This window comes from Acartia tonsa, chromosome 5, assembly GCF_053477335.1.
Source record: "Acartia tonsa isolate MP-2025a chromosome 5, ASM5347733v1, whole genome shotgun sequence".
In the NCBI taxonomy this organism is placed as follows: domain Eukaryota; kingdom Metazoa; phylum Arthropoda; class Copepoda; order Calanoida; family Acartiidae; genus Acartia; species Acartia tonsa.
Genome location: NC_137264.1, coordinates 22137470 through 22159055, shown reverse-complemented (window position 1 = coordinate 22159055; position 21586 = coordinate 22137470). Strand labels below are relative to the sequence as shown.

General features: G+C 30.3%; 1 protein-coding gene across 2 annotated transcripts in view; it reads right to left on the bottom strand.

Annotated features, from left to right (window-relative positions):
• The window catches only part of LOC145319039 (erythritol/L-threitol dehydrogenase-like), a 51238-nt gene extending 30018 nt beyond the window's left edge, over window positions 1–21220 (bottom strand). For both annotated transcript variants that reach the window (XM_080160862.1, XM_080160863.1), the window contains exons 1-9: window positions 21067–21220; window positions 20718–20779; window positions 18793–18856; window positions 18120–18217; window positions 17438–17502; window positions 14078–14138; window positions 4344–4415; window positions 2373–2447; window positions 1542–1622 (exon numbers count right to left, since the gene is read on the bottom strand). In XM_080160862.1, the coding sequence (XP_080016988.1) occupies window positions 1542–1622; window positions 2373–2447; window positions 4344–4415; window positions 14078–14138; window positions 17438–17502; window positions 18120–18217; window positions 18793–18856; window positions 20718–20779; window positions 21067–21106 (618 nt within the window). In that variant the 5' untranslated portion in view covers window positions 21107–21220. The remainder of the gene's footprint in view (window positions 1–1541; window positions 1623–2372; window positions 2448–4343; window positions 4416–14077; window positions 14139–17437; window positions 17503–18119; window positions 18218–18792; window positions 18857–20717; window positions 20780–21066) is intronic.
• Window positions 21221–21586: the final 366 nt, after the last annotated feature.

Here is a 21586-nt window from a genome sequence, read left to right as displayed (position 1 = left end):
AATGCAATTGTTATGTAGACAATGTGTGTTTGTCTGTTAATTTTTTTCATGAAATTAGAATGGATTAGGGATGTATTTATTGTTTTTTAAAAAAGACATTTTATTGTTTAGTTAATTCCTCATATATTTTCTAGGGATCCATCTTACGTGTTTAAAATCTTTGTCAAAAGGCCTGCAAATAATCTGAAATAGTCATTAATTTTTTTTACAGTAAGATGAAAAATGTGTGCATGTTATTCTGTACATTATATGTAACTAGCTGATTTGCCCCTAGCCTCTAGGGGCTTTTCCCCAAGAGGATTGATCAACCTTATTTTTCGTACTTTAGATTTAAAATATTTTTTTTATAGTCGACTCCGCTATTTTAATTAGTTTTTTTTAAATGGGGGGTATTTTTAATTTTTTGGGGGGTTGGGGTGTCCCAACCCTTAAGAAAATAGTTATAAACCTTCCCAGGACCTATGTGAAGCAACCCTGTAAAGGAGATTCCGATCGGTTCAGCGATTAGCGAGATCCTTCGGTACAAATAGACAGACAGACATCGTTCTACTTTGTATTATAGATAGAGTCTTTCAAAATCGCCAAAAATTATCAACTCGTTATGTCATTAGTTTGTGCATAACTGCCATTTAATCAATTAAAGAAAAAATATTATTCAACATCTTTTTTAGCATAATCAATTAGAAATACTCTCGATAATAATTTGTATATATTTTTTTCCATATTTTTATCTTGCTTGTAAATGCAGTATTCTTAGGTATTTTGATACTGTCTAATGATATACATGCAACCTAAACTTGCTAAAATTTAATTTCAAAACTTTTATAGCATTATCTTTAAAGAGCCACAAACAAAGGACCCTTGCATTTTAATTTAATAAATGGACACAAAAGATGCAATTTACTCTAATAGTAAAATGAATATGTAAATTGCTCAAATCTCTATAAAATATGAAAGTTAAGTGCATGTTCCATAATATCTAGTAAACGGTTGGTACTACGCTCAATAATTATCTAGGAAGCCTTAGTCCAGTTAAGGATTGTGACAATTAATTGGAGAGGTTTAAGTAAACCCTTCTTGGAGATATGGCCTTAATACAAACTACACACACCCCCCCCTTCCCTCACAAAAAAAACAAATAATGTTTAAATTTGACTCTAGGATCGAAGCCAACAATAACCATAGCAATTTATAGTCCTTTTTTCCCTAAAAAATGCCATTAAAAATAAGGTTATCTATTCTATTTAACTTAACCCATCCCTATTTCCTATCATTTTTACAAACTTTAAAGATATTAACCCAAATGACTTAATAAACAGAAAACAAATTAATAAAAGGAATTCAATATAAATGATGATCATATAAATTTGATGGCTTAATTTTTTTTTTTTAAATCGTAAATAAAAACCAGCTAATACATGATCTCAATATAAACAGCAATTGAATTTGAAAAAAAAGTCATTAGTGTTAAAAATCCGCTGAACATAACAATTTCTATATGCTAGAAAATTCCTGATTACGCACCTCATAGTTATCAATACCTTAGGCTGTTTTTGTCTGGCCCCAGCCACCATTCCAAGTCCAAGGGGTCCACATCCAGAAATAACAACCACATCATTCCACTAGGATATATTTTGTTTTAAAGATTTTTGAGGAGTAATTTTTCTGTTCGATATAATCAATCTAATAATATAATCATGATTGTTTGTCGAACATGACATATAAATAAAACCAACAACAATCAAGATTTAAAACTTTAGTGACATAACTAACTAAGCAGAATACTAATGCAGAAGTCTCAGCAAAATTGTAAGTAAATTTGTTGCAAAACTGTTTAAATACATGATACTGATTAAGGACATACTGGCATTTTTAGGACTTGATTATAGAGATGCTTTGCTTATAACATTGTACCTTGTTGTAATAGTATTCAAAAAAACAGATGAATAGGGTAATATTAACATACAAAAAAAAAATTTCATAAAAGCAAAAAAAATCCGCTTGTTTTAAATAAACATATACTGACTTTCTGGTAACGGTTATAAAGTTGCTGCACTTTCTAAGTCGTACTTAATTGTTATTGGAATCAGCATGCAAAGTTTGAAATCGATAGGACAATCCTAACCTGTTTAAATTATAGTTAAGAGCTAACGATTACTTACGGACGAACGTACGGATGAACCGAAAAACGAAAGTACGGACCGGACGGACAGACCGAATCTAATAATACAAAAACTATGCTTTAAAATTTATTTTTTAGAAACCTTACAGGCAATTTCTAAACTAAAATAACATTAGTGTTTAAAACGGTTCACAGTTTGTTACAAGTAAAAAGAAGGGCGGATTAAAAGTGGAGAAAAAGATAAATTTACCTGGATATTACCAAGTTCAACAGCATGGAGAGAACAGGCTAGAGGTTCAATAAAGGCAGCATGGTGCGCTGGAATCTTAATTATTTATTAATTTTAGAATAAAGATTTAGGAGTGAAACTACTTTTAAAATTCAGGATCTAAAGGAAGGACGATGGCCAATAAATTCATGTTCAATCCCAATGATGATACACAAAATTAACACTTAAGTAAATTAAAATTATTAGTTGAAATGTTTGAACACTCAACTTAATGATCCAACCAATCAAAATTCACTAAAGCCATCAAAGTTGTTAAGCCCTGTTAATTGGTTGGTCTGTCTAATGGTGATGCTCACGGTACCTATATACATAAAAATAATTATAATTAAGCATATAAACAGGACGCTCCAGTGCGCTACAATGTTTAACTCCCTTCCCGGGACCAATAGGAATCTCCTTTGTAAAAGCGGTTAGCGAGATCTTAAGCTGCACACAGAGACAGACAGATATCATGTTATTTTTATGAAAGTATTACGTAAGCTAGAAATATGAACCAGTATATATAAATATTATTGCTTTCTTAACGTTAATTCAATAAAATATTTGTCATAGTTTGCGTCCTATGAATAAAGGAAAAGTAGGTTGCGGGTAAAATCCGTAAAGGTGTGTGTTTTAAGGCTTAAAAACAGTAGTAGAACGATAATATTCACTAAATATGTGTATTCCTTATTGAAAAGAACTATATCCATTTTTTAAAACATTATTTGATTGTCCATGGTAATTCTATGTATTATATGTTATGTTATAAAATTTAATTTTGTCAGCTTGACATTAGCAAAGTTTTGGTGAATTTTTCAGGTTTTATTAACAATTTTCAGGTAACGTTAACTTAAAAAAAAAATTTGTCTATAGTTCTTTTCAATAAGGAATACACATATCTAGTGAATATTATCGTTCTACTACTGTTTTTAAGCCTTAAAACACACACCTTTACAGATTTTACCTGCAACCTACTTTTCCCTTTGTCAAATTATTTATTTTTGAAATAATGATCTAAAGATTTAAATATTTGAAAGTAATCTGTTAAAAACTTTTTTAAATTAAACTTTAAAGTTTAATTGAAATGAAACAGTCAAAGTAAAAATGTTGGATATGCATATTTGTTTACAAAACTTCAACAATTTTTCTCTAAAGAAAGGATGACAACATCCATTAAGGCGAAGCTTAACAATTTAGAAAATTGTAAATAAAAACGGAATATAAACTCTAAAAGTCTGAACAAAAATTTAAACTTGAATGCAATGAACTGCATATTCTGTTCAATAGTTTAAAATACATCCATAGGACATATATTTGAAAGAATTTCAATTTTCTACCAGTTAGTTTTAAAAATATCAAGACTTGAAAAACATATTTTTGGATAAATGCAACATAAATGGTTGTCCTGTTTTCATAAAAACAGCATAATGACTATTTTGGTAGTGCTATTTATTGTATTACAAAATTATATATGTATTAGATGGTATTCTTGTAACTTATGCTTTCAATCAAACTTTTTAAATGGTCTTCATGCAATTATTCCTTTAACAATATCTTCATACAAGTTTGGAAATCAAAAGAGCAATTTAAAAATCCCTAAATGTATGGTAATAGTTATTCTTTACGGATTAACGGACTAATTCAATATGAAGAAAAGTTTCCTTTTTAAAGTTTAGGATTAGTTGTTTTTGCACTCAAGCTTAACAACAAATAAAACTTTTAAAAAATTAAAACTTAAACAAAAGTGATTGTTTTTTATAAATATTAAAAATGGAGGAACGGATTTTTTTGTCGAAATACATGATACATTTTTTTTATATCTAGAGGCACGGCATATCAAAGTATATTTTTTATAGAAAATATGATATGGCAAACAGATCAGTAAAATGTAGAAAATAAAACATCAAAGCTCAAGTAAACTGCAATAGAGTATAAAAAATTGACAATAATAACCTGTTTTGGGACAACATGTACTAATGCCTTCTGAGGAAATATCATGTATTCAGCCATTGCTCCTTGGGTAACCTAAAAATATTGAAAATGTAGTTTGCGTAAATCGATATATTAATACTTGGATGTTGCACCAGATTTTCATGTACTCTAATGTTTGTTGCTGGATTAAATAACGATAACCCCCATCCACCCTCTTTACCCCATCTCCTCCCCTTCTACTGGAAGAACCAGCTGACCAATAAATGAGCAAGCTAAATTTACGACAAATATTAACCCTGACAATATATCCACGTATATCCTATATCCATTTTTGTATACCTGTTATTATTTAAAACTTTTCAACCTTTTCCAAAAAACATTCTAAATCTGATTAAAAATGTATTATTTTGTAGCATACTCTGCTAGCTAACTTTACCATTATTACTTTCTCTTTCTAAACAAAAACAAATTGACTCTACTTCTTTCTTTGCTGATTTATATGGAAAATTTATTTTAGTAGAAAATGTATGTAGTGTTTAGACTGGAATTTTTAAAGCGAAGTTTTTCTATAATTAGGGTAGTCCCATCCGTACGTCCGCTACGGTTAGATCTTTTCGTTAATTCAGTCATGTGTTAGAATTTTCCATCGATTTCGAACTTTGCATGGTAATTCCTTTAGTAGTTAGGTACGATTTAGAAAGCGTAGCGAATGATTTATCCTGTATTTAATCAGTTTTTCAACAAATTTGTTTCTACTTATACATTTAAATTCTGATAATTCAGTTCTGACACTCTAGATGTGTTAATATTCGTTTTTCTACCGTTTCAGAGCTTTGCTTTTATGGATGTTGTCATCCTTCTTTTAAGAGAAAATTTTCTAGTTAGGAAAATATAACTCATGTTCTTTAATTTTATTTATTCACTCAATTATTTTCTCTTTTCAATATGTCTTAAACATAAGTCATTGGTTAAAGAATACCAAAACTTTTATAATGGCTAGGTAGCAGCGCCTCATCCGTCAGTAAGCCTGAAATCAACCTTTTACAATTTACCTTAAAAAATAAAGCTGGAAGTTTAAACCTGACCAAAATATGACAATCCCTTTTTTCAAAAATAATTTTCAAAGCACCCAAACGGGTTAGATTTGAGACTTAGTTGCGGCTAATGCGTGGCTACAGGGCTTTGTTTTTTTATCCTAAAATAAAACAAAACTTTCATTTGAATTCAAGTTTTTGATGCATAGCAACTCCAATCATATCTTTACACCCTCTTACTTGAAACTCCATCATATAATCTTCTGTTATCAATATAAAAAAAGTTTTTGAATCCTTTTCCCGTATTCATTTGAAACCGATTAATATCCAGTGGATTAGAACCGGTTCTCAGTCATACGGAAAAATTATGTCTAGCATCGTATTTATATATCCAGTTATCTACTAATATAAAAATGTACAATCATAAGCTTAAAACCCGTTTTTTTGCCCGTGCCTTAGACATCTCAGGGCTAAAAATGGTTTTAATATTATAATTGTACATTTTTATGTCCGCGGAAAGCTGTTTATAATACGATGCGAGAAATAACTATTACTCTTTTTCTTATAACCCTTTTTATTTGCATCGCTAAATCTCCCTAAATCATCGATGCATTTTGGACATATTCGGTCTTGTTTTCAATGTCTTTGTTTCTAAACTGTGAAAACTTTTCTATTCCACATGTAAAGATAAATCTCACACAATAGTCTCAAATAAATTACAATCTTCAATTAGTTTTTTTCTGAATTTGAATTATGAAGACAAAGAAATTGAAAAGAGTTTTCTTTTACTATTTTATTCATGTTTTTGGTTTATATAATATACCATGGGATGTATTACACATGTTTCGTCTTGGGTCTTATTAATAATTATTTATGTTTATAAAAGGTCATTCATTCTTTAAAACTAATGCTACTTTCAGCCATAAAGAATCTGCAATTAAATGAAAATGTCTACTGTTAAGCCCATTATAAAAAGCGAAGCTCTCTATGATTAAGGTCAGTCCGTCCGTCCGTAACGAATAGTACTTATAGCTAATTTATGCATGTTAGATTTGTATAATTAAATCAAAAAAAATTCTTAAACAGTATCCTGTATTAAGTCAGTTTTACAACAAATTCAATTACAATTTTGATTAGACTTATATACATTCATATTGTGCTTATTCAGCTTTGAAACTCTTCAAAATTGATGTTTGTTTGTCGTACCTTCTTAGAGCTTTGCTAGTATGGATGTTGCCATCCTTGTTTTTTTCTAGTTAACAATCTTAATCTATAATGTAAGTATGTAAAAGGTTTTAGAACGAAAAACAGATAAGTCTCCAGATAAAACATAGGTATGATTGATCAGCAACAATATAACCTTTTTACATCTGCTGAGTAAGAATAACTTATTTGACAATCTTTGTTTTATATAATGTTCCTCTGGGAAAAGTAATTGAATATCCTATAACCTCAAGTAGACGACTACAAGGTGTTATTTTGGTGCTTTTAGAGCAGATCTTAATCATTCGAACAGTAGTTCCAATTTTAAATGTTTTATGTCATGATATTGTCGTAAGCCAAAATATTAAGCATGTAATATGATAATCTAGTTCAGAACTCTCAAAACCTTGAGCATAAATACTTCTTTTTAAAAAAGAATGTTCTTTCAAATTTTATTGAGGTTTGGTAATAATAGGCAAAGCTTTTTGGCCGATCTAAAATTTTGCCTTTTTGATTGATGGAAAATTTATTTTCTTGGTTGCTACTAAAGATAAACATCTAGATTTTTTAAAAAGATATCTGTAACAAATAAAATCTATTCTATAACTCACGTTGTCCGTCTATCGAAAAAGGGGATGTTTTTCTATTGAAAATTAAAACCTGAATTTCTTTGAAATATTTCAAAGTCAACGAGCATCTACTCTTTATATTTTATTTTATATAGTTGTTTGTCTTTTTTGTATTTTTTTTATTTATTAGTTATTTATGGAAGTTCTCATTCTTGTTATTATAATATTTGATATATTGTATGGTTATTGTGTAAGTTATAAGAATAGCTCTCAAGCGATAGCGTTGCCCAAGCATTTTAATAGAAGGTTAGAAAATTTATGAAGATGATTAAAGTCCCTCCACAGATTATGACGTCATACGATAGAATAGCCAATGAGAGGCCAGTATACACTGTAATTGACGAATGGTAAATTTATGCTGGCCTCTCATTGGTTATTTTATCATATGACATCATAATCTGTGGAGGGATTTTTTAATCATTTTCAAACTTATAGTATTTTTTGCTATTGTTTTATAATATATTGCACTTTCTGCTTGATTATATCTCTCTCCACCCAGAAAAAAACTAATAATAGGGCCAGTAGAAAGCTTCGCTAGAAATAAGCGAAGTTTCTTGTATTCTAAATACTGAAATTTAATTTTTTCAGATCAAATTGTTAACATAAAGCAGAAAAGATTTACATTTATTTACGAGTAGCTTTGTCATAGTAGAAAAATCTTTAGAAATTGAGAGACAACCTGCTGATTGTGATTATATATAAGAATATAATCACCTTTAATTATAACCCTTGAGTACCATGTCCTTGACCCTGACTCTCTTAAAGCTGCCTCACAATGCACTTCAATTAAAACTTTCTTACCGTCCACTCCGGTGCCACATATTCAACAATAAACAGGGTGTCATAACAACAAACAATACATCTTACAGGGTGTGCATAAAAATATGTTAACTTAAAGAAGTCTCAATACATGAAATAACTATACATAGGGCGATACAAAAAAACCATTAAATTAAATAAATTTCTTTTTGTCTACTAGTGCCACATATTCAACAATAGATACAGGGTGACATAACAATAATAAAGACATTTACAGGGTGTCCAAAGAAATATGTTAAATCAGGAAAGGTTCTATATAATCAACAATTCATAGGGTGAAACAAAAACCTTCAATTAAAACTTTCTTTCTGTCTACTAGTGCCACATATTCAACAAAATACAGGGTGATATAACAATTAAAACATTTTACAGGGTGTCTATAGAAATATGCTAACTCAAGAAGGTCTCTATATAATCAACAATTCATAGGGTGACTCAAAAACCTACAGTAAATTAAAAATTTCTTACCGTCCACCCCAGTGCAACATATTCAACAATAAATACAGGGTGTCATAACAACAATGAAAACATTTAATATATGTTAACTTACGACAGTCTCTTTATAATCACGAATACTTAGGGTGACACAAAAACCTTAAATTCAATAATTTTCTTTCTGTCCACTCCAGTGGCATATATCAAACAATATACAGGTTTTAATTGAACATTGAAAAAATTTTACAGAGTGTCCATAGAAATATGTTAACTTAAGACACATATTCAACTATATACAGGGTGATGTAACATCAAAAATTCCACTTTGTAGGGAGTTCATGAAATAAGTTAACTGAGGACATTATCTAGTGTTTGCTATATAATCATGAATACAATGCTTTTTTTGTGGGGAATTGGATCTTATAAACTAGTGGCTTCGCCCCTATTTTTTCTGGCTTTTATTCAAAAGAAGCTGAAAAATAGCATACAAACACTCAGGGGCTATATAAAGCTTCCCGAAAAAGGATATTTCTATTGTAAACATAATTTAAAGGGTTAAAGGATAAAACCTTAACCCTTAACGGTTGGGCCCCTTACCGCAAATTAATCGTTCAACTCCCCCAACCACCGATTGTTATGGGTTAACAAATCTTTCCTTGTCGTATTGTGTGAAACATGATATGTAATTCCAATAAATATAAATGCAACCTAAATAATACAGATAATAATAATTGGTCTTGTTATGTTCCAATTCGAAGCATGTCTTAACAATTTTTGCAGTTTAGAAGCAGGGCTACTCTAAAATTTGTTTTGTTATGTAAATCGTAAAGATCTTTCAAATAAATCCTTACAAAGTCATTCATATTGTGGTAGTCGGACAGACAGACTGTCACTTCCTAGAGCACGCTATGCTCCGGGACTGCCGATAACACCCAGATGTTAATCCCCTCCTTATCACATTTCTAGCCAACCCATTCTTCCATTGTTTGACTGTCAAAGAAAGCGGTCAAAGTTATCACCCGCCGATATGGGGAGGGAGTTGCCCCTCCCCACTGCATGTTCCAGTAACCTACCCTTTTCCAGGGGACGTCTACCTTACCCCCTACCGGGGCCTACCCAGTTACTATTCACCTGGCTGCGGCCCCCCATCTTCTCCACACCCATTTTTTACCTAACCCATTATTGTAATCTGTTTGTATATAAAGCCATTAACTTGTTGTGTATATTGAGTTCAAATAAAACATTCAAACTGTAACTACTTGTAGTTCTTTATTGATAGAATCCTTAAGGCTAGGGGCTCTTTTGACCGGACTCGCTCAGTAGGGTTGAACCGCTTCACCCTACCGCAATATTATTATTATAATTTTCAAAAGAATTTCCAAAATTCGACTTATTGGTTTTAAACAAAACTTTTGCAAAATATATATCACAAGATTTTATGCTTAACAGGTAAATTTTTTATATGGTCCTCATTTAATTATCCGTTCGTTCTTTTAGTAGGGTGGGAGGCGATGGGGTAAAGGGTGTAGATGGTGGGTATCGTTTTTTAGCCATCTGCGAGAACCACTTCATCACAGTTAATGTAAATCTGGTGCACAATCCAAGTACTAATAAATCGATTACAAAGTTGTACATGCCGCTTAACATATTTTTTTTTACTTTTAAAACCAATATCATTGTTCTTTGTAAGATATTGTTCTTGTTTTTAAAATTAGAAATGCAAAAGAAAAGAAAATTGCATAACAGCGTCTTCAATATAATACAAAGCAGCTTAGACCTACTAAACAACCAATAAACTACAAAAAAAGTTTGATAACGTGAATCTAGACAAATATATCTTTCAGGCACCTTATGTATTCCTTAAAGAGTGTAATTTTTTTCTAAGTTACACTCTTTAAGGAATTAAAGGACAAAAATTAAAGGATGATTGTGCCTAATCGTCCTAGGTATCGGCTTTTCAAAAATCAAAGTTAATTTGAATTCAAAATTAGTTAGACAGGAGACATGTTTAAAATGAACTATAATGATTCTATATCTTTAAAATCATACTTCGTAACAGGAAAGTTGAGAATAGAAAGGACGATTCTAACTTTCTTATTTACAAGTGGACAAACGAATGTCCATTTTTTGTGTAGAATTGTAATATTATCTGTATTGTATAAACACTTGAAATGAAAGGGATAGCAAACCAAAGCAACACTCACCCTTAGTAAAAAAAAGAATAGTGTGCTTGTAAAATTGCATTTATATGCAATTTAAAATTTGAACGGTTCAAATAGAATCTCTTTATAGGGGATAAATCAAAACACTTTTGGCAAATTTATCCCGAATGACGTCATGTTAGAATAGACTATCATTTAAATATGACGTCATTTGGGATCCTTCGGCCAAAAGTTTTACAATTTATTCTCCTCTTCGATAGACACTATAACGAGCTTCGTTCAAATAAAACTCAATTAGGCTGAAAAGTAACATAAACACAAAGAAGATTTATTTTAAGGCTGGCACAAAAAAAAACATACATTTTTAAATCTTTCCCATATCAATTTGCTGATATATTGAAGTTGTTACCGACTCAAAAGTAGACCTTTTAGTGAAAACTAGACCTCTCTACAATGATAATTGACCTCAACATTCAATTTTAAGCTTTTTTTCTAAAACTTCATATTTTCATGATTTTAACAAAGAGATAATGAAAGAACTGCAAACCTAAAATAATATAACAAGTGTTCAAATATGAAGCAATCATAAAAAGTAGACAGAACTGCCATTCCTGCCAAATAATTCCAAAAAATGTCTAAAAACATTGTTTTATTTAAACTGATAATTTATGTGAGAAATTGAACTAAAACAGTAGCTATTAGCCTTATAGAAGAGAAATTATGAAAAACTCTAAAAAATCTACATTTTAAAGACATGAACTAGGAAAAAGTGTTTTTAATAAATTTCATGTCTCAACAGACATTGTGGCCAACAAAGAAACAATTTATTTATATAAAAAATTAATTGAAGGTAAAAAAAATATGTATTACACTTCTCATATTTAACTTTTAAAAAAAGGATACTAATAAAAAATTAATACTGCAAAAAAAAATTTGATTGTTTACTATTAACCCTTTACAGTTGGGCCCCTTGTCGCACCTTAATCAGTTGGGGGGGGGGGGGGGGCGTTTAACGCCCCCCTCTATTATCTCAGTTCCTATTAGATCTAGAGGGCTAAAAAAATTTTTGAGAGTCCCCTGTTTGATAATGAATTTCCGACCTTAAGTGAGTCAAAGTCAATTTTCGCTTCCTTCACCCCTTTAATTAATAACCTTTGTTTTTGTAAGGAAAGCTTAAGTTTAAAATTTGAAGTCTCTAAGTCAATAATTGCGGTCACAGGAGCCTTTTTAAGATTTCTGGGGACCTGGAGGATCAGGACCTGCAGGATCATACCTGGAACCTGAAATTGACTTTAACACCTGTATTTCATATGAGAATGTACTACTAGAGTATATTTTAGTATTTTAGTAAGATAAAATGCTTTGTTTAAGTCAAAAAAATATTTTTGCTCTTTACCTGGATCACCCTGCCAGGTTTGCTGGCATTCTGTGCCCACCAGGATGGAGGTATTCAAAAAATTCCAACTCTCAGTTATGTGTCATACCCACACTTAAAAAGTAACGCAGTTTGGGCTCTTTATCTTTCACACACAGAAAATGAGAAAGAAAAAACCGGATGGGGGGCGTTCAACGCCCCCCCCCCCCCCCCCCCCGACCGTAAGGGTTAAACCAGGAATAAAGAGTAAGGCATATCTTTAATTATTTTTCTTCCATGATTTTGCTGTATGAATTAGCTTTCCCTAATTATTGTAATTGTACATAAATATATTTTTATACTTTCTTTCTTCATATGTTTATTCCTGGTGATTTGATATCTAATTTCAATGTTTGTAAACAAGCAGACAGAAAAAATTTATGTTTTGCTTTATATCTTGTGTAAGGCTTTCTTAATTGGGGAAGAAAAGGTGAAAATAAAAATGCATTTGACGAGGTAGCGATAGATTTTTTCTTAAAATCAGTTATAAGGCTAAAATCTAAAAACAATGCATAACCTATTTTAACTTTCAGCGCATTAAAAAGCGATTTAGACCTACATTTGGGCCACTCTAATATGCAGCTACTCCAATCTAAAAAGTTTAATACTCATAAAATAGTAAATATTTTAGAAAATAAATTTTAACAAAAAATAATTAAGCAATAAGTTCAAATAGAAACTGCCTTTTGAATTATTTTTCATGTACTATAATTGTATATGAAACTGTGCTTTTTCAAAATTCAGTGACAATATCTGAACACCTAAGTAACTGCACAAAATGTTTGTGACCCACTTCCATTGTCGCTACCGTTTATTTCTTTGTTACTAGCTATTCTTTAACTATGTATATGAATTTTTAAACAATAATTTAGGCCGGACATCCGGGTATTTCAACCCTCCCAAATCCTGTAATCCTTTATATATGTAGTACTATAGTTGGCTCAATATGACTATATCGCTATTGGCTAGTTTTCTATAAGTACGTATCTATTTATCTATTTCTCAATTTCTCAATAAATCAATTTTCCTCCCCCGCCATTACTATCTAAAAGAAAGAAGTAAATATTTATTAATTTAAATGATTTTAAAAAGATTTTTTCAATTATATTTTTTTCACATTACCATCAACAGAGGGTTAATATGATTAAAATTTTAGTTTTAATATTTTAACACGAAGAAAGTGTCGCCACAATCGAATTCTTTTAAAATACAGTTTTCTTAGATTTACTCTATTATCAACGTAAATTTATTATTTATGAAAAAAGGATTAAATACTTCAATGTAATTCAAATATCAACATGAAGTGAAAAACTTAATTCATTCCATAAAAAAATAGAATAAAGGTCTTATCGCTTTGGTCAATGAGAGTTTAATGAGGATTATTGGAGCACTATGAGTTTTAAACACTTTACCATTGGAAGACTCGAGCTCATTTATAGACGTTTATTTCCTATATAGATCTGTCATGGATCTTGATCCAATAAAGCATGCCGTTTTGTAAATGTTAAAAATTGGAAGATTTTATTAAATAAAAGTAATCGCAAATATACTTAGTAAATAAATTACATCAAATAGTTCTACCTAATATCAAAATTTAGGTAAGATAATTTCATTATGGAGTAAAACCATGTGGTTTTTGTAGCTCTGTATGGCTAAAACATTAAGGAAAGGTAAAAAAAACAGCCTAAAACCTTAGTATGATTATATTTTGGAATATAGAGTCTAATAATCCAATAGTTGATGATAACTTCATATTATTCCGAAGGACAGATGAACGACGGACATCGTTTTGCTTTATATTAAAGGGTGACCATAATAGTCACTAGGAATTAATAGCTTTTTCTTCGAAACCCATTAATTTATCCGTAGGAATAGAAATGGTTCTCGGCAATGCTGAAAAATCATGCATAGCATCGTATTACAAACAATCTTCCACAAATATTAAATAAAAACTACAACCTAATACCAGATTTGTTACCCCTCGGAGCTAACAAAACTTTATTTAAATTTCTTTTTAATATCCGCGGAAACCTGTCTATAATACCTTGTCTAAAATTACCTGATGAAAACCATAAACATGATGGGGAATACACACTTGATAATTACCATTCCTGCAATACCTACAACAAAAAGAATAGAAAATATTTGCTTTGAAAAATTATGTAATAATAAATTGTTATGACAAGCTATTAGCTACTTTCTTATCCTCTCCGAATATTTACAAGCTTCCGAAGGCCGAGTTTAGTATATAAACAATTATAAAAATAGTTTTTATATAAAGATGACCTCTTGGGGACTCGATGACGCCTCAGGAACAAGTCCTTTCCACACCAACTTGAACATACTCTGTGTGGTATTACAGTCTAACGCGCTCAATCGTCCAGGGTATTAAGTAAGGTAACACCCAATAGACAACCACGACCTTTGTCTAGAAGTCCTAAGTCCACTTACTCTAACTATTAATGTCGCGGAACTGACATAGCAGCAGTAGGAACCATAGGAGTGAGCACGAGCAGTGTTGAATCGAGACTCCATCTCATCACATTCCCGACGATGAGCGGATTCGCTATGTGTAAAGCAAAAGTCGCGGTAAAAATCAAAATAAGTAAATGTATATATATAGATAGATGTCAACAAATACAGAGAATTTGAAATATATTTGAAGCTCAACCTATATATATATAGTACTATATTTATAGAAATTATCACTGTTTTCTTTACATAAATTAAGAAACCATGTCCTCTGGGAAATTAAGTGAAATGTTGACTTTACTAAAAACTTTATAGAATTGGGGATTTTTTATTGAATTTTGATTGGTTGGTTTATTAGGTTGAAAGTAAAAAACCAACTTGTAATCAACACAATGGGTAATTTTGTGTATAATCATTGGGCCTGGGCATCTTTTTATTAGCCATTGTCTTGTTTCTTTAAATCCCTGCATTTTATCCTAATATAAGCTGTGGCTCCTAAAGTTACCTTGAGGGACATATGTGTACAAGACAACAATTTTGGCTTTGTAGTAAATTATCTTGGATAAGTTAAGGTGAGGTGTATTTCATATATTTAAGGTGAAGCTGTATTGGAAAGATTAAATTATGAATTCCCTTTGAAGAGAATAATTCTGACAGTATTGCTATTTATATACAGTTAGGACTGTATTTCAGGCTCTGAAAGTTCTACTTCTATTCATATACAGTCAGGACTGTACTTCATCACGGGTAGGCCAAAAAAATACCGATGAAAGCAGTTTGCACAAAGCCTTAAAATCACATGTCTTACTGGGAAAAGTAATAATAAAATTTTTTGTCCGGACCTTTTCAAAGAAAATCCGCGAAATAATTTTTCTTTTCCATTTTAGTCTAAATATATTTGACAGTCTGACAGTATTGATATTTATATGCACTGATACAGTTAGTACAGTTTTTTTTTATTTTCTTATTTGTGTTGTAATCTTTAAAAGGTATAATTTTAGAGTGTATTTCCCTCCAGAATTATGCAGTCTTGACATCGCACTTAAAGATATTAAATTTTTCGAATATGTATGATAAGTTAAATTCTTGCTACTCATACTAGCAAATATTCATCTTCAGTTTTTTTTAATATAGGTTACAAACATTGTAATAAGAATAAACATTTTCCAAAATTCTCGGGGCAAGAAAGTATTATTTAAAGATCTTTAAGAATGCCATCGACTCGCTTATCTAATTAAAAAAACCTCACAGTAAACCTTCATTGTAGCTAAAATTGATATATTGAGCTAGTTCATTTTCTAAAACCTTAAATCAATGCCAATTTAATGTTTTATTTTACTGTATTACAGTTAAATATTCTATAAATACAACATTGCAACTTCATTGGGACAAATAGTCTTTAATTGTTAATATTTGTTAAGACCATAAATGCCTTATTCAAGAAAATATATATACTTGGATATTGTAAGTTGTGTATAGGATTGAAATAAAATGAATATTTAATAATTTTTATATTTGTAGGAAGAGGAAAGGTTGAGAAACTCAACAGTTCAAGTCTTCAATTATCCATTAAAGTAAAATGAAATGAATATTGAAAAAAAAAATTATTTTAGGTTTTAAAAATGTAGAATTTTAAATTGCTATGCATGCATAGCATCTAATAAAAAATTTACTTTGGTATTTTGACAAATAATTTCATATTTGTGCTTCGCTACTTATTGATGTTGTTGACGTTATTTTCAAATAATTTTTTCCCCTCGTATTCATTCAAATCCGGTGGATAGGAACCGGTTCTCATCTATACGAAAAAACTATGTATAGCACCGAATTATTTCCAGCTTTCTAGGAATATAAAAATGTACAATCATAAGATTAAAACCAGTTTTTTTAGCCGGTGCCTTCGGCTAAAAAAAACTAGTTTTAATCTTATAATTGTACATTCTATACGATGAAAGAAATAACTATTACCTAACTAAGTAAAAAAAAACATATATCAAATTCAGAGCAAGAGCATCAGAGAGGTTTTTTTCAGCACTGTAACTACTCTATAATTAACTAGGATATGTTAGTATTTAGGACCGAGGATGCAAGCTTTTCCGGAGTGGTTCTATCCGGGGAGATGGAAAAGAAGTCCCCAGGCAAGCCTGCATCAAATACACCTGCTTGACCATTCAGTATTTCGATAAAAAACACGTTTAAAACAAAGGTTCTGGTAGGAGTGGAGAATATTCTCTCCGCTAGACATTTCTCACAATATAATATATTCAAATGTTTCACATATTTGTTTTCAATATCAAGGATTTTATATTTACACAACTTTCATTTCATTCACTTCAACTTTTGTTTTTAGAATTGATTTATTATTGGCAGGGATCTAAAGGGATAAGACAATGGCCGATAAATGATGATACACAAAATTACCCCTTCTGTAAATTAAAATTTATGTTTAAAATGTTTAAAAACTAAAAATTTAGCTTTAAAAATTTAGATTTAAAATTTTAACAAATTCCAACCTTTCCAGTCAGAAACATAATCAGATTTTTAACAATGAATAAATCACAGATTAGCTTCTTTTCTTTTTTAAAATCTAATGTTTATCAAATTTGGGTATTTTTATTGATTTTTGATTGGTTGCTTCATTAAGTTGAGTGTCCAAACAATTAAAATCATAATTTATAGAAGGGTTAATTTTGTAAATCACCATTGGGAATGTACATCAATTTATCGGCCATTAACTTATCCCTTTAGTGTTTATGTAGTATCAACCATCGACTTTCTTCCCATAATAGCAGATGGTGATAAATGAAAAGATTGATCATTTTTGTCAGATAGATAGTTAGAAAGACAGATAGGTAGATATATAGATAGGTTTGTAGATAGATAGACAGATAGGTAGATACATAGACAGGTTTGTAGATAGATAGACAGATAGGTAGGTAGTACTTACTTGCATTCATGACAAGGAACAATTTGTTCTGACACAACTAAATCCCCCAGCTTTACTCCGTGAATCTAAACAAGGAAGACAACACCAATAAGATTAGTAGTAAATCATAATACAAGTTTATTTTCTCGATTTATTCATGTATTTATAATATCACCCATATACAAGTAAATACAGTATTTTTGCAGTATAAATTCCTAACAAGGATGATAATATTTATTTGAATTATAGTCCATAACACTACTTAACACATTAGATATCAGGAATAAATTAGCATTGAAAAAAAGATCTTTCTTAACTATCGGTGTTCAAACTATTCAGCAAATAATTAAACCCACAGCAGGGGTGTTGTTGTTTATCATTACAGGGAATTTGAAAGAAGTAAATAATTCATCAAAAGGCAATTTCCACGAAGAAAATCTTTGCTTTGGTTAAAGCTTTCATAGTTATTTATCGTATTATAGACAGCTTTCCAGGGATAGTAAATTGAAAAAATTAATTCCTGTTAATGGCCCTGAGGGGAATAAAGGCACAGGAAATCAAATAAAGGGATTAATTTTTCATTTTTATTGTGTCATTCGAGGAAAAATTAAGGATTCATGATTTTTAAGTATGGCTCAGAACTGATTTTAGTCCAGCGAATATCAATCGGTTTTCAAAGTCATACTGGATAAGAGATGGTAACCTTATCAGCCTGTTCTCCTAACTGTACCACAGTTCCAGAAAATTCGTGTCCAGGAGTTACCACAGGTTCAACATAGGGCAAGAGGTCTTTTCCATTACCTGTACAAGTATTGAAGCTGTTTATAGTGCATATTAAAAAAATGTCATCATACAAAACAAATGACCAATGATAGGACAATACAAAGATTAAATTACTAATAGCAGGCCAGTATACATTTTAATTAACCAATGGTAGGCCAGTATTACGTCATTCTTTATAGGCACTATAAACATCTTTCGAGTTTGGTACATTCATAAATTTGCAAGTATCACAAAAAAACGTCTTTTTCAAAGTCATCTCATATAATTTACCATTACCAGCTATTTACGAGATCTTATGGGAAATTAAAAAGAAAAAATCAAACGTGGTGAGGGCTAACCCTAACCTTTTTTTGAGATAAACCCAAAGCCTTAATTTCCACACTGCTATTTAGAGAGTAAAGTATAAATCTTCTATAAGATTTAAAGGAAATTGAGTCTAGAAACATGTTCACTTGAATACATTTTGTAACAATATTATTTGATTTAAAACAAATATTTTTAAATATCTGAAAATTTGAATAATATTTGATTTAAAACAAATATTTCAAAAATCTAAAAATAAGACATTTCTGAGATTTAAATTGAAAACTTACCCCAGAATCTTTCAGCGCCAGCGAATGTTTTCGCATCGCCAGCACAGATACCTACTGCTTCTACCTGCATGGATATATAGATATTAGATAGATAGATGGATAGTTAGATAGATAGCTAGATAGCAAGATTTATGGATAGCTAGAAAGATACATACATGGATTGGTTTGAAAATTCTATCATTAGCCTTGTGCTACTTTTAGTTTATCAATAATTTATGTGGATGTATCTAGAAAAATTTATAGAAAAATTGTAGATAGAAAGTATGATAGATTTTTTAAAAAAGGCAGTATAACATTAGAAAAAGAACATTTAAAAAAATATTTTTTGGCATTTAAATTGATTTTACTCTTTTGTAACAGCATAGACATAAAAAAATTAGAAAAGTCCCATAAATCACAGAAACTAAGGGACTATTCATTTTGATTTCAGATTTTGCCAGGGTAAATTTAACTTTGACCGTTTTCACTCTGATTTCGTTTATCTTAAGTTATATAAACTGAAATTCGGATGTGTTAGTTATGACCCAATTAAATTTTCTTACGACACAATCCCTACAGGTTTAATATCTTTTATTTCAACATTAATGACATGTTTCTATATCCCTGTTATCCCTGATTAAATTCCCATGGGGACAAAATGTTGACATAAATTGGTCTCGGAAAGGTCTCTGTAATTGGGTTAACTTTTCTTTTCTTATCAAGTGTCAACAATAAAAATGCAATTATAGATAGATGGATAGATTGATGGGATATATAGATGGATAGATAGATGGATAGATAGATAAATAGATAGATGGATAGATAGATGGATAGATAGATGGATAGATAGATGGATAGATAGATGGATAGATAGATGGATAGATAGATGGATAGATAGATGGATAGATAGATGGATAGATAGATGGATAGATAGATGGATAGATAGATGGATAGATAGATGGATAGATAGATGGATAGATAGATGGATAGACAGATGGATAGATATATGGATAGATAGATGGATAGATTGATGGGATATATAGATGGATAGATAGATGGATAGATAGATAAATAGATAGATGGATAGATAGATAAATAGATAGATGGATAGATAGATGGATAGATAGATGGATAGATAGATGGATAGATAAATGTATAGATAGATGGATAGACAGATGGATAAATAGATCGAAAGATTTTTCTAAATACTCACTCAAGTAAGGAAGAAAATAAAAAATTGTAATATTGTTAAGACAGAAAGATAGCATCTACTAAGTAAACAATTAAGGCTGTTATGAGCTACAATTTTCAAACATAGTTTTCCTTTTATGCTTATTTTATTTTCTAAAACAAACACATTTTTTCAGTAATAAATAGAAATTATAAACAAAGAGAGATAAAAAAAATAAATAATTTGTCTAAGATCTTACAAAAACATTCATGTAAACTTATGCCATTTTAAATGGGAAAAAATGTTCTTTTGTGTTCTCAGCCATACTAAAAAATCATTTATAGCATCAAATTAAAGACAAAAGGCCAGAATATCTACTGGCAAGGGTTTTCTAATGCTTTAGATCTTAAACGGTGCTGTGAAATTAAAGTGTGACCCAAACAAAGAGACCATTGTGTTGAAGGTCCTTGGAGTCAAAAAATTTTAAAAATCAGGGATAGGACAATGAAGACATATTAATATAAATCCCCAATTATGATTGACATAATTGACCCATCTGTAGATTATTATTGGTGGTTAAAATGTTCGTTCATTAATCTTAATAAAACAAACAATGAAAATTAAATAAAGGTCCCCATAGTTGTTAAGTCAACGGATAAGAAAACGTTATTAATAAAAACTTTGGGGTATAGTGCAATAAACAGCCTATGCATAAAAATACTTCGACAAAGAAAAATAAATCTATAGGAGACAAAATTCCAAATAACTTATTTACCTTTACTAAAATTTCTCCATAACCGGGTTTAGGTACTTCAAGCTCCTCATACCTATAATCCTCTAGAATATAACCACTAATTAAACCACTTTTGGTCTAAGTTGTTATTAAATTTTTATTCAGATATATCCAGTTAGTTTCGTGCTTTCCCTTTTTATTATAATTGGACCATCGAAACACATTCCTCCTTATTTTTTTTTGTAGAAATAAAAACTTCCTAACACCAACAGAAATGGGAGGGCTTTCGACGGGGTATTATCCATGCAGAGCTCTCCAAAATCTTATATAACCTAGCCTTACCTAACCTAAATAAGGAAAAATCGACAAGCAAAAAGTTACAAGATGTTACCTATTCCATGAACTCGAACAGCCTTCATCATTTTAGCCATTTTTTAACTATTTTTTTTAAAATATTGTTGAACAAGTATGTCAACATCCATAATGATTAAATGAAAATATTTTCCGGATAAGAAAAGTTACATAAGCTCTATGTGGGGAATTATCTTCATTAAGCATATTACATTAAGCCCTTCGGGGCTGACAAAAATGCATTAATCTTATGATTTTTATTTTAATACGTGTAGAAAATTGTCGGAATTATGATGATATATAAGAACATTTTCTAATCAAGCGGATATACTAGAAAATATTTTTAAAAATTAATATGTAATGTGCGCGTTTTAAAAACTGAAAGACAACTGACAAATTTTACAGATGTCTGTAAGACTTTTTGCTCAAATTCCTTTTAAAAAACAAACCTGATTTTTTTGGTCAAAGCCGTAAATTTTCCAAACAGGTGATTTTATCATATTTCATACGCCATAGTGTAGCTGAGTTTCACCAAGGAGAGAGGAGACATTGAGCTATTT